The sequence below is a fragment of the Ornithorhynchus anatinus genome, chromosome 15 (assembly GCF_004115215.2).
Source record: "Ornithorhynchus anatinus isolate Pmale09 chromosome 15, mOrnAna1.pri.v4, whole genome shotgun sequence".
Taxonomy (NCBI): domain Eukaryota; kingdom Metazoa; phylum Chordata; class Mammalia; order Monotremata; family Ornithorhynchidae; genus Ornithorhynchus; species Ornithorhynchus anatinus.
This window is the reverse complement of record NC_041742.1, coordinates 9228604-9242026: the sequence shown is the minus strand read 5'-3', so window position 1 is coordinate 9242026 and position 13423 is coordinate 9228604. Positions and strand designations below refer to the sequence as shown.

The 13423-nt window shown below is 45.5% G+C and overlaps 1 protein-coding gene and 1 non-coding gene across 4 annotated transcripts; one reads left to right on the top strand and one right to left on the bottom strand.

Annotated features, from left to right (window-relative positions):
* The first annotated feature begins 1721 nt into the window (after positions 1 to 1721).
* Positions 1722 to 11099, top strand: LOC100079799 (protein CD300H-like). 3 transcript variants are annotated; one of them, XM_007666493.3, is made up of 5 exons: positions 1723 to 1837; positions 4633 to 4956; positions 6597 to 6650; positions 7830 to 7938; positions 10635 to 11099. In XM_007666493.3, exons 1-5 carry the CDS (start codon positions 1798 to 1800, stop codon positions 10825 to 10827), a joined length of 720 nt encoding a protein of 239 aa, XP_007664683.2. In that variant the 5' UTR covers positions 1723 to 1797; the 3' UTR covers positions 10828 to 11099. The 3 variants fall into 3 exon arrangements, with proteins under 3 accessions (XP_028935863.1, XP_007664683.2, XP_028935864.1); XM_029080031.1 differs by lacking the exon at positions 1723 to 1837 and having other exon boundaries at positions 4676 to 4757; positions 4858 to 4956; XM_029080030.2 differs by lacking the exon at positions 6597 to 6650 and having other exon boundaries at positions 1722 to 1837.
* LOC114817095 lies at positions 6661 to 6798 on the bottom strand. The gene has a single exon (XR_003764946.1). It is a non-coding gene; the product is annotated as a small nucleolar RNA SNORA7 (small nucleolar RNA).
* Positions 11100 to 13423: the final 2324 nt, after the last annotated feature.

Sequence of the window (13423 nt, the reverse complement as noted above, 5' to 3'; positions counted from 1 at the left end):
CAGAGAGTTGGGAAAGGGAAATGGAACTGGATAAAAAAGTGGGTGTGGGGAGGGGCAGATGTGGGAAAACTATGGTAAAGATCGATTTGGGGGGCATAGGGCCCCAGAGAGAAAACAAGCACATGTCAATAAACTTTCTTCACTTTGATTAAATGACAAAGAGCTCAGGATTACATTTAAAATCTAGGTTTCTGGGGTTTCTGGTGTTGCTCTGAATTTCCAAGGGACAAGAGCTGCCGAAGCAGCGTGGGTGAGTGGTAAGAGCCCGAGCTTGGGAATCAGAGGATGTGGATTCTAATCCCGACTCCGTCACTTGTCCTGTGTGACCTTGGGCAAATCACTTAACCTCTCTGTGCCTCAGTTACCTCATCTGTGAAATGGGAATGAAGACTGGGAGCCCCACGTGGGACAATCTGATTACCTTGTATCTATCCCAGCTCTTAGAACAGTACTTGGCACATAGCGCTGAACAAATACCATAATTATTATTATTATTATTAGAGGGGAGGGAAGGGGTAATGTTTATGTGGGAGAGATGTCAGTTAACTGCTGTGTGACCTTGGGCAAGTGATGTAACTTCTCCATATCTGATATTCCTCATCTGTAAAATAGGGATCAAATCTCTTTTGCACTTACTCTGTTTGGGACAGGAATTGTGTCACTAGCATTTTGTGACTTTCTTTGGTTCTTCATGGCTTGGATTCCTCTGTGGGTCATTCCCATTAGCCCCAGGCACCCAGGGGCAGTATGGTCTATCTTAGTGGCTGACATTTCCCCAGGAAGAGCGCAGTCCAATTCTCCGCAATCCAGTGCCCCCAATGTACCCACACAGAGAGCTGCTACATCAGCAGAGGGCAGAGTTCCTGATGCCCACACTTCAGATCCCCACAGAGGAAAGGGCATGTGGCCACAAAAACAAACTGGGAAGGCCTCACCCCCAGATTTTGCAGATCAGCTCCAGCAAAATCCTGGAAGAAGTCATCATTCAGGTCCAGGAATCAATCAGTCAATCGTATTTATACTGAGCATTTACTGAATGTGCTTACTGAGCACTGTATTTAGCGCTTGGGAGGCTAGAATATAGTAGAATTGGTAGATACTTTCCCCACCCACAATAAGCTCGCAGTCTAGAGAAGACAGATGTTAATATAAATAAATATCGCCATCATTATTATTAATAATAAATAAATTATGGATATGGACATAAGTGCTGTGGGGCTGAGGGAGTGGTAAATAAGGGGTGCAAATCCAACTACAAGGGCGATGCAGAAGGGAGTGGGAGAAAAGGAAATGAGGGCTTAGTTGGAGAAGGCCTCTTGGAGGAGATGTGGCTTCAATAAGGTTTTGAAGTGGGGAGAGTGATCGTCTGTCAGATATGAAGCGGGAGGTCATTCAGGCCAGAGACAGGACCTGCAAGGTTGACGGTAAGATAGATGAGATCAAGGTATGGTAGATGAGATAGGGATCCAGGAAATAGCCAGATCTGACGACAGCGGTAAGAGTGCAATGCAAGTCAGGCCTGAAAGCTGGGGTTTGGTCCATTCCGCTTCCTTTGTGAAAAGCAGGTTGGGGATTTGCGTATTCGATTGCTGGGTGTTAGATTTCTTTCATCACCTGCTTCTTTTTCCCCTCTTCCATGTATGGTCAGAAAGCAGACCGGAAGTAGATGAGGGAGATAGATCAAAAGGGGAAGTGAAAGGATTAAAAGTTCATTTCTCCAGAGCAAACCAGCCCATTCCCAGAGACCTATTGTGCTCTGGTTTTGCTGTCAGAGGAACAAGATTAGAAGAGAGAACAATGCCTCTACCTTGGGCTCTGCTTCTTCTCTTCCTGCCAGGTGAGTGTGCTTGGGTCTCCAGCCCAAGGGAGACTGATCTGAGGAGGGGAAGGGAGGAAGCGCAGGAGGAAAGAGGTCGGGAGCGAAAAGAAATGGTGGAGAATCACTGGGGATTCTTCTAAGGAGATCAGAGGGCCTGTATACTGATCCCTGATGCTCGGAAATCTGTCTGAACAACTTTCAGATTCCCTCTTGGAACATTTGCTAAGAGGTGGGAATGACTTTTTCTCAGAGCTTGACTAGTGGCAACTGGGCTGGAATCCAGGCAGCAGTAGTAGCAGGAGTAATGATAGTAGTAGTAGTAATGATAATACTAGTAATAGTACCGATAGTAGTAATAATAATAATTTTGGTATTTGTTATTATTAATAATAATAATGGTACTTGCTAAGCACTTACTTTGTGCCAAGCACTGTTCTAATCAGTGGAATCGGTACAAGTTAATCAGGTTAGACCCAGTCCCTATCCCACATGGGGCTCACGCTCTAATCCCCATTTTACAGATGCGGTAACCGAGGCACAGAGAATTTAAGTGACTTGCCCAAGTTAATACAGCAGACATGTGGCAGAGCCGAGATTAGAATCCAGGTCCTACTGATTTCCAGGCCCGTGCCCTATTCACTAAGCCACACTGCTTAGCAATTAGTATGTGCCAGGCACTGTACTAAGCACTGGGGTTCCAGTAGTAGCGGAAGGAGCAGCAGTGGTAGTGTCAATTTGTGGAGCACTGATGAAACGCTGGATGGGGAAACACAAGGGAGACTTAGAGTTCCTGGCTCTCCACGGGCTCCAGATCTAAAAATAAGGTAGAGAAGGGATTGGTGGCAGATACGAAAGATGAAGTGATCAAAGTACACAACAAATATAAATGAAAATGTTCAGAGCCAAACTGGTCCAGTGGTCTTAAAGGACCTGTCGGGGCCTCAAGATGAAGCCACCCGATTCAGACCTTGTCCACGGAGAAAAAGAGGAGAATGCCTGATGCCGGTTGCCTTGGAACTAGGAAAGACTTGGGGGACGAGCGGACATTGAGGAGGGACTGGAAGGGGTTGGGAGCCCACCCAGTGGATTAGCAAATTTCCAGTGGAATAGACCTAGGATCGTTGAAGGCCACGAGGTAGGAAATGAGCAGAATGGGCGTGGGGTTGGATGAAAGGAGGCTGAGGGGAGAGATCTGAGCAGTGGAGAGAGGATCTGATGGGGGGAAACAGAGAAAGTGAGAGAGAGAGATCAGAATTTTGAATGAGAAAGATTGATGATGTTACTCTATCAGGTGGATTAAATTATGTACATTTATAATGGCCTTCAGTATTTGCTTAGATTTCCACCATTTCACCACTGGAGCTGTTCAATAACTGCTTTTTGGTTGTGGGCCAGGTCCGGGGTTCTTCAATCCTTTTCCCTTCACCCTCAGGTTGCATGCTCAACTGAAAAATCAAATGCTGTTCAAGAGCCAGGGAGAACTGTCTTGCCAAAACTCTGAGTGTTTTTTAATTTTCTCTGAACATTAAATTTCCCTGGCTTCAAGAAAATAACAATGCTCTGCAACATAAGATGACTTCCCGTAAAAATCATTCATAGGATATTAGATTTGAAATGGAAGCTATAGGAAATGGACAGTATGCTGTATAGCTATCCTGCGTTCATTTATTTTAGTGAATATTAGATTGCTTTGAAACAGAGCTTGGCTCATTTTTGTGCTCAGGCTCCAGGAGCAGTGCAGAGTGTTTGTTTGAAGAAATTAGAATGTTGTGGTCTAAATGTCTGCAAAAGAACTGATTCCCACTGAAATTGATGCCTGTTTACTTGTTTTGTTCTCTGTCTCTCCCTTTAGACTCTTCCCTGTTGTGGGCAGGGATTGTATCTATTGCTGAATTGTACTTTCCAAGATTTTAGTGCAGTGCTCTGCACACAGTAAGCTCTTAGTAAATATGACAAGGAATGAAATGAATCAATGAGGAATTGGGTTCTGGAAGTAAACATTTGAAATGACCAAAGGACAACAGGCAGAGGGACTGGAAAGGGAAACCGAATTCTGTGGGTGTGGGGAGCTGCAGATGTGGGAAAAAGATGGTAAAGATCAATTTGGGGGCATGGTGGCTCAGGGAGAAAACAGTCACGCTTCAGTGAACTTGCGTCACTCTGCGGAAATGACAAAGACCTCAGGATTATGCTTAAAAACAAGCAGCATTCTGGGGTGTCTGGTGTTGGTTTGAATTTCTAAGGAACAGGAGCTGCAGAGGGGAGAGAAGGGGTGGTGTGTATGTGGGAAAGGCAAGTCACATAACTCCTCTATGCCTGAGTTTCCTCATCTTTAAAATGAGGATCAAATCTCCTCTGCACTTAGACTGTAAGCCCCATGCGGGACAGAAACTGCGTCACTAGCATTTTGTGACTTTCTTTGGTTCTTCAACAGGTTGGATTCCTCTGTGGGTCATTCCCATTAGGCCTGGGCCCACAGAGGCAGGATGGTCTATCTCAGTGCTTGACAGTCCCCCGGAGCAGCATCGTCCAACTCCCTGAAATCCAGCGTCCCCCACCCCAGTAAACCCCCAAATAGAGCTGCTGCAGCAGCAGAAGGTAGAGCTCCCGCCGCCCAGACCCAGGCTTCATCCTCTTGGATGTCTACCCCGTCCTTCTACCCGATGACAGTTGCCATCATTCAACTGGCTCCTCCCTCCCCCTGAGACCTTTCAGTGCACCAGGCCCATAGACGCCCAACTCCTTCGGATACCAGACACCCCCTCCCTCACCCAGGGTGTGGAGAGATGGGGACATGGTGGTGTGTTTTCCAGGCTGTGTTCTGGCAAGAAACTTCACGGAGGTGAAGGGCATCGTGGGAGAACCCTTGAGCGTGCAGTGCCCGTATAAGGAGGAATACAAGATGTATGGGAAATACTGGTGCAGAGGAAACTTTTGGGTAAGTTGTTCCATCATCATTAAGACCGAAAGCAAAGAGGGAGAAGTGAAGAGTGGCCGAGTGGCCATCAGCGACAGTCACCGGAACCTCACATTCACAGTGACCATGGAGAACCTGACCGCAGATGATGCTGGTTCTTACGCCTGTGGGATCAACAAAGGCTTAATCATATCGTGGTTTAGAGTGTCTATCTCCCAAGGTAAGTGTCTTTTGCTCCCAGCCCCAGGGGTCTTGAATCTGGCTCCATTTTCCCTACCCAACCTCTGCAATGAGTTGTTCAGTTGCTTAAGCCCCTGGCTCATTCTCACTGCCTCATGGTGTGTGTATTTGGGTGCAGGAGAGACTGGGACTATGAATACATGTGCAGGAGGTTACTTGTTGGTACACATGTCTGTGCTGATGAATGGGAACGTATGTGGATGTGTACAATTGTATGTACATTCCTGATATATATATACATGTATATATATGTTTGTGGATATGGACTCACCATAGGCTTTAAAGCACTACTCACCACGGGCTTTAAAGCACTCAATCACTTTGCCCCCTCCTAGCTTATCTCGCGGCTTTCCTATTATAATCCAGCCAACATACTTCACTCACTCTAATGCCAACCTACTCACTCTTCTTTGATCTCATCTATGTCACCACTTACCTCTCACCCCCAACCTGCCTCTGTCCTGGAATGCCCTCCCTCTTCATATCCGACAAAGCTGTATTAAAAGGGCATCTCTTCCAAGAGGCCTTCCCCGACTAAGCCCCCATTTCCTCATCTCCACTCCCTTCTGTGTGGCCCCTCCGCTTGGATTTGCACCCTTTATCCACTCCTCCCGCCTCCCCACGGCACTTAAGAATGTACCTGTGATTTAAGCATTTATATTAATATCTGTCTCCCCTTCTAGACTGTAAGCTCATTGTGGGCAGGGAACATGTCTACTAACTCTGTTATAGCGAACTCTCTCAAATGCTTAGTACAGTGCTCTGCACGCAGTAACTATTCAATAAATGTGATTGATTGTGTGTGTGCGTGAGAATATGAGGCTATGCATTTAGACTGTGTGCCCCATGCAGGGACTATGTCTGACCTAATTCTTTTATATCTTCCCCAGTGCTCACTGCAGTGCTTGACACATAGAAAGAACTTAATAGATCACCCATTTGATTATTGTTATTATTTTTATTAGTAGTAGTAGTATTCTAAAACAAATGTGTTGAGATTTTCAGAACCAGGACTCTTCTTTTGCCAGCTTTATCCAACTAGGACTAACCGGCTATGAACAAGAGAGTAGGGGGAGAGGAATGGGAGAATCTATGGAGTCTGAGCCCTGAGAAGCCTACAATAATACATATATTTGTCCCCAACCCTCCTCCCTCTCTGATATAAATGTGGCTGAGGAGGCTCATTTTGGACTGACCACATTATGAACACCTCCAAATACGCTCCCTCTAGACTGTAAGCTCCTAGTGGGCAAAGAATGTGCTCTACCAACTTGGTTGTATTGTACTCTCCCAAGCGCTCAGTAGTAAGCACTGAAGTACCTTTGATTGACTGTCTGAAACTGGCCTATATGCTGACATGTTTGGGCTTTATTATGTCTAATTCTGTTTCCATTTTTAACTCTTTTTCTCCCAGTCCCCCCTAAGCTTTTGCCTAAAATAATAAAAATCCTTGTCCTTGTCTCGTCTTATGCTGTCGAGTCGTCTCTGACTTAAAGCGACTCCATGGACGCAGCTCTCCCTGAATGCCCCACCTCCATCTGTAATCATTCTGGTAGTATATTTATAGAGTTTCCTTGGTAAAAATTCAGAAGTGGTTTGCCATTGCTTTCTTCCACACAGTAAATCTGAGTCTCTGCCCTCAACTCTCTCCCATGATGCTGCTGCCCAGCACAGGTGAGTTTTGCCTTGTGGCAGATTGCCTTCCACTCACTAGCCCCTGGCCAAGCTAGGAATGCAATGGGTAGGCCTCTGCTTGACTCGCCCTCCTGTAGCGGAGACTGGTAGAGGACTGGAGACTCTCCAGGTGCAATCCTGAGAGGGGAGTTGGGGTCCTACTGCTATCTGCTATACATAGATAGATAGCAGTAGGACAACCAGCATATTTATATGTATTAATTGTGGGGCATCAATAAGATCAAGCGCAGTTCCAATCTCACAAGGATCACCATTCAAGAGGTTAGAAGAGAAGGGATCTTATCCTCATTTTTGCAGATGAAGAAACTGAGTCCCAGAGAGGTTAAGTGCCTTCCTAAGGACACACAGCAGCCCGGTGGCAGAGCTGGGTCTCCTGACAACCAGTCTTAGTCTCTTTCCACTAGGGAACACCACTTTTACTGTTGGTTGCTGAACAACTGAACTGACAAAGTCAAGAACCTTGGGAACTCTGAGAGGACTGCAGAGGGGAGACCAGGGCCTATGGACTTTGTCCACCTGGGGTTGTCGTCCAGCTGGCTGCAATGACGGCAACAGCAGCGTGGCCTAATGGTTAGAGTCATGGGCCTGAGGTTCAAAAGGACCTGGGTTCTAATCCCGGCTCCGCCACTTGCCTGCTGTGTGATTTTGGGCAAGTCACTTCACGTCTCTCTGCCTTTCACCTCATCTGTAAAATGGGGCTTAAGACTGTGAGCCCCATGTGGGGCAGGGACTGTGTCCAACCTGATTAGATTGTATCCACTCCGGCATCTCAAACTGGCTTAGGATTAAGTGCCATGTACTTACTCCCTGCCTCTAGAATGAAAGCACGTTTTGGGCAGGGAACATTTTTGCTAATTCTGTTTTATTTGTACTCTCCCAAGTGCTTCAATTAGTGTTCTGCACATACTAAGGGCTCAATAAATACCACTGATTGATGGATTGCCTCTGGTTCCTAGCTTGCAATCATTTTCAAGCTACATATTTTGAAAATCTTGAAAATACTAAATATCACTGATTGATTTATGAATTTCTTCCTGCTCTGGCTCTGGATATCTTGGAGACCCCAACTCCCTAAAACGTAGAGCTGGCAGTAGGCTGGAATGCTGAGGAGAATGGCTCAGGGGGAAGAGTGACTCGTGCTATGGTTTGTGTGTTTAGAAGCGGCCGTGAAAAGAAGCAAACCAACAACATCAACTGCTGAAATAACAAACGCTACACAAGACTTATTGGACATGAGTTTGCCTAAAGACAAAGACTCTCCTAGGAGGTAAGGGGAAGAAAACATCAGTTCCTTGATCTCTGCTCGTTCATTCAATCATATTTATTGAGCTCTTACTGTGTGCAAAGCACTGTACTAACTGCTTGGGAGAATACAATATGACAATAAACAGCCACATTCCCTGCCCACCAAGAGCTTACAGTTTAGAGGGGGAGACAGACATTAATATAAATAAATAAATTGCAGATATATGCATAAGTGCTCTACCAATCAATCAAAAGTATTTATGGAGCTCCAACTGTGTGGAATCAATCATATCATCAGTGCTATTTATTGAGCACTTACAATGTGCAGAGCACTGTACTAAGCACTTGGGGGAGGATGATACAACAGACTTAGCAGTCACATTCCCTGCCCATGCAGAGCACTGTACCAAATGCCTGAGAGAATGCAATACAGGAGAATTAGAGGTCACGTGTCCTGCCCATACTGAATTTACAGTCTAGAGGACTATGCTCCCCCCACCCCCCCAACCCAACACACACACACACACACTCTCTCTCCCTCTTTCTCTCTCTCTCCCTCTCTCTCTCTCTCTCTCTCAATGTCCTGGGTGGAAAATAATTGATTGGTAGCTGGAATCTCACCCTCCTCTGTTTCCTGAGGCAGAGATACAGTCCATCCATCCCATTGTTGGCCACTGGATCCCTCCCTTTTCAGTCACCTCTCATCTGTCCCTTTCCAGTCACCTTTAATCTGTCAAATGTAGAGAATAATGTTGGTATTTGTTAAGTGCTTACTATGTGCCGAGCACTGTTCTAAGCGCTGGGGTAGACATAGGGGAATCAGGTTGTCCCACGTGGGGCTCACAGTCTTAATCCCCATTTTACAGATGAGGGAACTGAGGCCCAGAGAAGTTAAGTGACTTGCCCACAGTCACACAGCCGACAAGTGGCAGAGCTGGGATTCGAACTCATGAACCCTGACTCCAAAGCCCGTGCTCTTTCCACTGAGCCACGCTGCTTAAGCAGCATGGCGTAGTGGAAAGAGCACAGGCTTGGGATTCAGAGGTCATGGGTTCCAATTCCGACTCCGCCACTTGTCAGCTATGTGACTTTGGGAAAGTCACTTAGACTGTGACTGTTTAGACGGTAATCCCATTATAAGGCAGGGATTGTCTATCTGTTGCCGAATTGTACATTCCAAGCACTTAGTACAGTGCTCTGCACATAGTAAGTGCTCAATAAATACTAGTGAATGAATGAACTTAACTTCTCTGGGCCTCAGTTACCTCATCTGTAAAATGAAGATTAAGACTGTGAGCCCCACGTGGGACAACCTGATTACCTGGAATCTATCCCAGCACTTAGAACAGCACTTCGCACATAGTAAGCGCTTAGCAAATACCATCATTATTATTTTATAAAATTCATCCCCGAGCCATAATTCTTTAGCATGCTGATGACAGAAAAAGCACCTTGCTGAGCAGGTTTGTCATTTCAGTCTCTTTTGCTAGCTCCTCCTATCTCCCATTCTCATGGAGGACTCGATATGGAGGGTTTGGGGAGGGGGGTGGGAAGGAGAGGGAAGGTGTGTGTGTGTGTGTGTGTGTGTGTGTGTGTGTGTTTGTTTGTATAGACTACTTTCTCTTCTGATGTTAAAACGTTGTAGTATTTTCTTCAACGGCCAACGGCCAACGGAATGCATCCCAAGAGGTATAGCTGATTTCTTGCCTTCTCGGGGGTTTTGACCTTCAAGATTATCACTGATGGATTCTGACAAAACAACCCCTCATTCCTGGAAGACCCCGGAAGTCATATTGAATTGGTTTGCAAAATGATTAATAAAAATAATAATGTTGGTATTTGTTAAGTGCTTACTATGTGCAGAGCACTGTTCTAAGCGCTGGGGTAGATACAGGGTAATCAGGTTGTCCCACGTGAGGTTCACAGTTAATCTCCATTTTACAGATGAGGTAACTGAGGCACAGAGAAGTTAAGTGACTTGCCCACAGTCACACAGCTGACAAGTGGCAGAGCCGAGATTCGAATCCATGACCTCTGACTCCCAAGCCCGGGCTCTTTCCACTGAGCCACGCTGTTTCTCCTGAATCTCACGCCTGAATCTCTCACCTGAGGAAGAGGTTGATGTTGGTGATGATGGTGAAGGGCGGGCCACACCCACCAAGGAAATCTTCCCAGGCCCTGAAGAGCCAAACCTTTTGGAAAGAGCACGGGCCTCCGAGTCAGAGGACCTGGGTTCTAATCCCAGCTCCGCCCCTTGTCTGCTGTGTGACCTTGGCCAAGTCATTTCACTTCTCAGTGCCTCAGTTTCCTCATCTGAAAAATGGGAATTAAATCCTACTCCTTCCTACTTAGGCTTACTCCTGTGTGGGACAGGGACAACCTGAATAACTTGTATCTTTGGGCAAGTCACTTCTCTACCATCTAACTTCTCTGTTTCTCACTTAGCTCATCTGTAAAACGTGTCCAACCTGATTATCTTGTATCTACCCCAGCCCGTAGTACAGTGCCTGGCATATAGTGAGTGCTTAACAAATACGTTAAAAAAATCCATCTCGGCATTTAGTATAGCACTTGGTACTAGTAAGCATTTAATACAATAATAATAGTAATAGTAATTTGAGGGCTCATTGTACACTAAGAATTCTGGACAGACTGGCATTTTGAGTCTTTCCAGCTGATGTGAATCTCAATCCTTATCCTCTGATCTCTTCTACACAGGTTGTCTCTCAGCAGCAGCTTCATAGCCCTGATCTTCCTCACCAGCTTGAAGCTGCCTATATTCCTGAGCTTGGTCTTGGCGGCCATCTGGATGAAGAGATTGCAGAGGAGGCAGAAGGCATGGCATCTGAGCTGCTTATGCTTTTCATCCCGATGTCCATCGACAGAGCCTGAGGGTCTGGAGGCTCGATGAGCAGAGCCTGCATTGTCTGATATCTTCCAAGATGCTTTCAAGGAGGTGAGGGGAGGGCCTGGGTCGGATCACCCAACCGGGCATCTCTCCAGCCATTCTCCACAGGACAGCCATGGGAAGCGGCTTGCAGCAGGGACAGCTGGTCACCCGGGATTAACCTCTGCCTGGGCCCAGGAACAGGTCAACTCTGTTTTTTGGAAGGCAAGAGTGACGCCACTCGCTAAAATACGCAACGGATGATAGAGACAGAATAAACACTGACACCAAGTGGCCTCTTGATGTTCAGTATGAGCTTTTTTAGCTGTCATCCCTCAGACCTTAGGTTGGTTTCTCTCACCTCCCCTCTAAATGGTTTTTTTTTAATATCCCACTCCAGTGGAGAAACAGTTCCTGCAGGTATGGCTTTTTAAAAAATCCTCAATTCTAAATATTTAGGTGTTTTAAGAACAGAGGGAAGTCAGGCATTAGGAAACCATCGCTCCATCAAGGGTTTTTTTTTGAGCTTTTACTATGGGCAGAACACTGTATTAAGGACTTGGGAGAGCACAGTATTACAGAGTCGGTAGTATTTAGTAGGATTAATAGCACATCTTCTGAACACTGGAACAATTATAGAAGAAACTCCAGTTGCAAAGCAATCTTTTCTTCCCTTGCCTAGAATTCCTCCCAAAGTTAATCAGTCTCAGAGTTGCTGAAAAGTTACCCTGCTGATTTTTTTTATGTTATCTGTTAAGTGCTTTCCATGTGCCCAGGCACTGTACTAAACACTGGGGTAGATACAAGCTGAGCAAGTTGAAAACAGTCCATGTGTCTTAATCCCCTACAGACTTCCTTTCCCTATTCTGCCAGCTATGTCTAAACCCCCTCCTTCCACCTACTCCCACTCCCAAATACATAAACAGACACACACAGAATCCCTCCCCACCTTACATTCTATCTCTGGCAAGTTTCCCACCTCCATTCTTTCAAAACCACCTAAACATCTCCTTTAGCCTTTCCAGAGTGAAAGAAGAGAGAGGGTTTCCCACCACCCACAGACACCACCCAATCCAACCAAGGAACAGGGAAGAGGAAAAAAAGAAAACACAGCATGTGACCTGAATTTGTCACTTGAATCTCTTTTACTCAATCATTCAGTCATATTTATTGAGCACTTGATGTGTGCGAAGCACTGTATTAAGTGCTTGGGAAAGTATAATGCAACAGTAAGTAAATGGACACATTCCCTGCCCACAACAGGCTGCACTTAACTTCTCTGTGCCTCAATTTCCTCATCTGAAAAATGGGGATTCAATGCCTGTTCTCTCTCCCATTTAGTGTGTGAGCCCCATGTGGGACAGAAAGTGTGTTTGTTGTGACTAGCTAGTATCCATCCCAGAGTTTAGAGCAGTGCTTGACATATAGTAAGCACTTAATGAGGTATTAGTAATAATAATGATAGTAATAACTATAATAAGTGTTTGCATTAATGTGATAGTAGTTGGGGCGGAGATAAGGGGCAGATTTTGGTGATGTGAAGGTAGAATTGACAGGATTTAGTGGAGTGCTTACTGTGGGCTTTACAGTGTACTAAGCACTTTGGAAAACTACAAAACAATGGAGTTGGTAGACATGATTCCTGCCCACGAGGAATTTAGTCCACAATGGGAGACCGACATTAAAATTAAAAATAGGGGAATAGTAGAGGGTCAGAGAGCTTCTCTATTTCAACAACTCAGAGGCTGATTTAACTCTGGGAGGAAATTTAGGCAAGGGCAGAAAAGATTGCCTTGCATCTAGAGTGTCTTCTAGTTTCAAAGTTTAGAAGCTGTGCTTTCATCCCATTAGGTGCTTCACTCTTGCTTCCTTAATACCTGAATCTCCACTCTGTTCTTCAAATTCTTAAACATTCAATGAGCTTACAGTCTAGAATGGGAGACAGACATTAATATAGACTATAAACTCCTTTTGGGCTAGGGATGTGTCTACCAACTCGGTTATATTGTACTCTCCTGAGCGTTTACCACAGACCTCTATACCTAGTAAATGCTCAGTAAATTGATAATGAGCAGCATGGCTTAGTGGAAAAAGCATGGATTTGGGAGTCAGAGGACATGAGTTCTAATCCCGGCTCCTCCACCTGTCTGCTTTGTGACCATGGGCAAGCCGCTTAACTTCTCTGTGCCTCAGTTACCTCAACTGTAAAATGAGTAGAAGCAGCGTGGCTCAGTGGAAAGAGCACGGGCTTTGGAGTCAGAGGTCATGGGTCCGTATCCCACCTCGGCCATTTGTCAGCTGTGTGACTGCGGGCAAGTCACTTAACTTCTCGGTGCCTCAGTTACCTCATCTGTAAAATGGGGATTAAGACTGTGAGCCCCACGTGGGACAACCTGATTCCCCTGTGTCTACCCCAGCGCTTAGAACAGTGCTCGGGACATAGTAAGCGCTTAACAAATACCAATATTATTATTATTAGTATTCAAACTGTGAGCCTCACGTGGGACAACTGGATTACCTTGCATCTACCCCAGCACTTAGAACAATTCTCGGCACATATTAAGCACTTAACAGATACCAAAATAATAATAATAAACATGATTAGAAACAGCATGGTCTA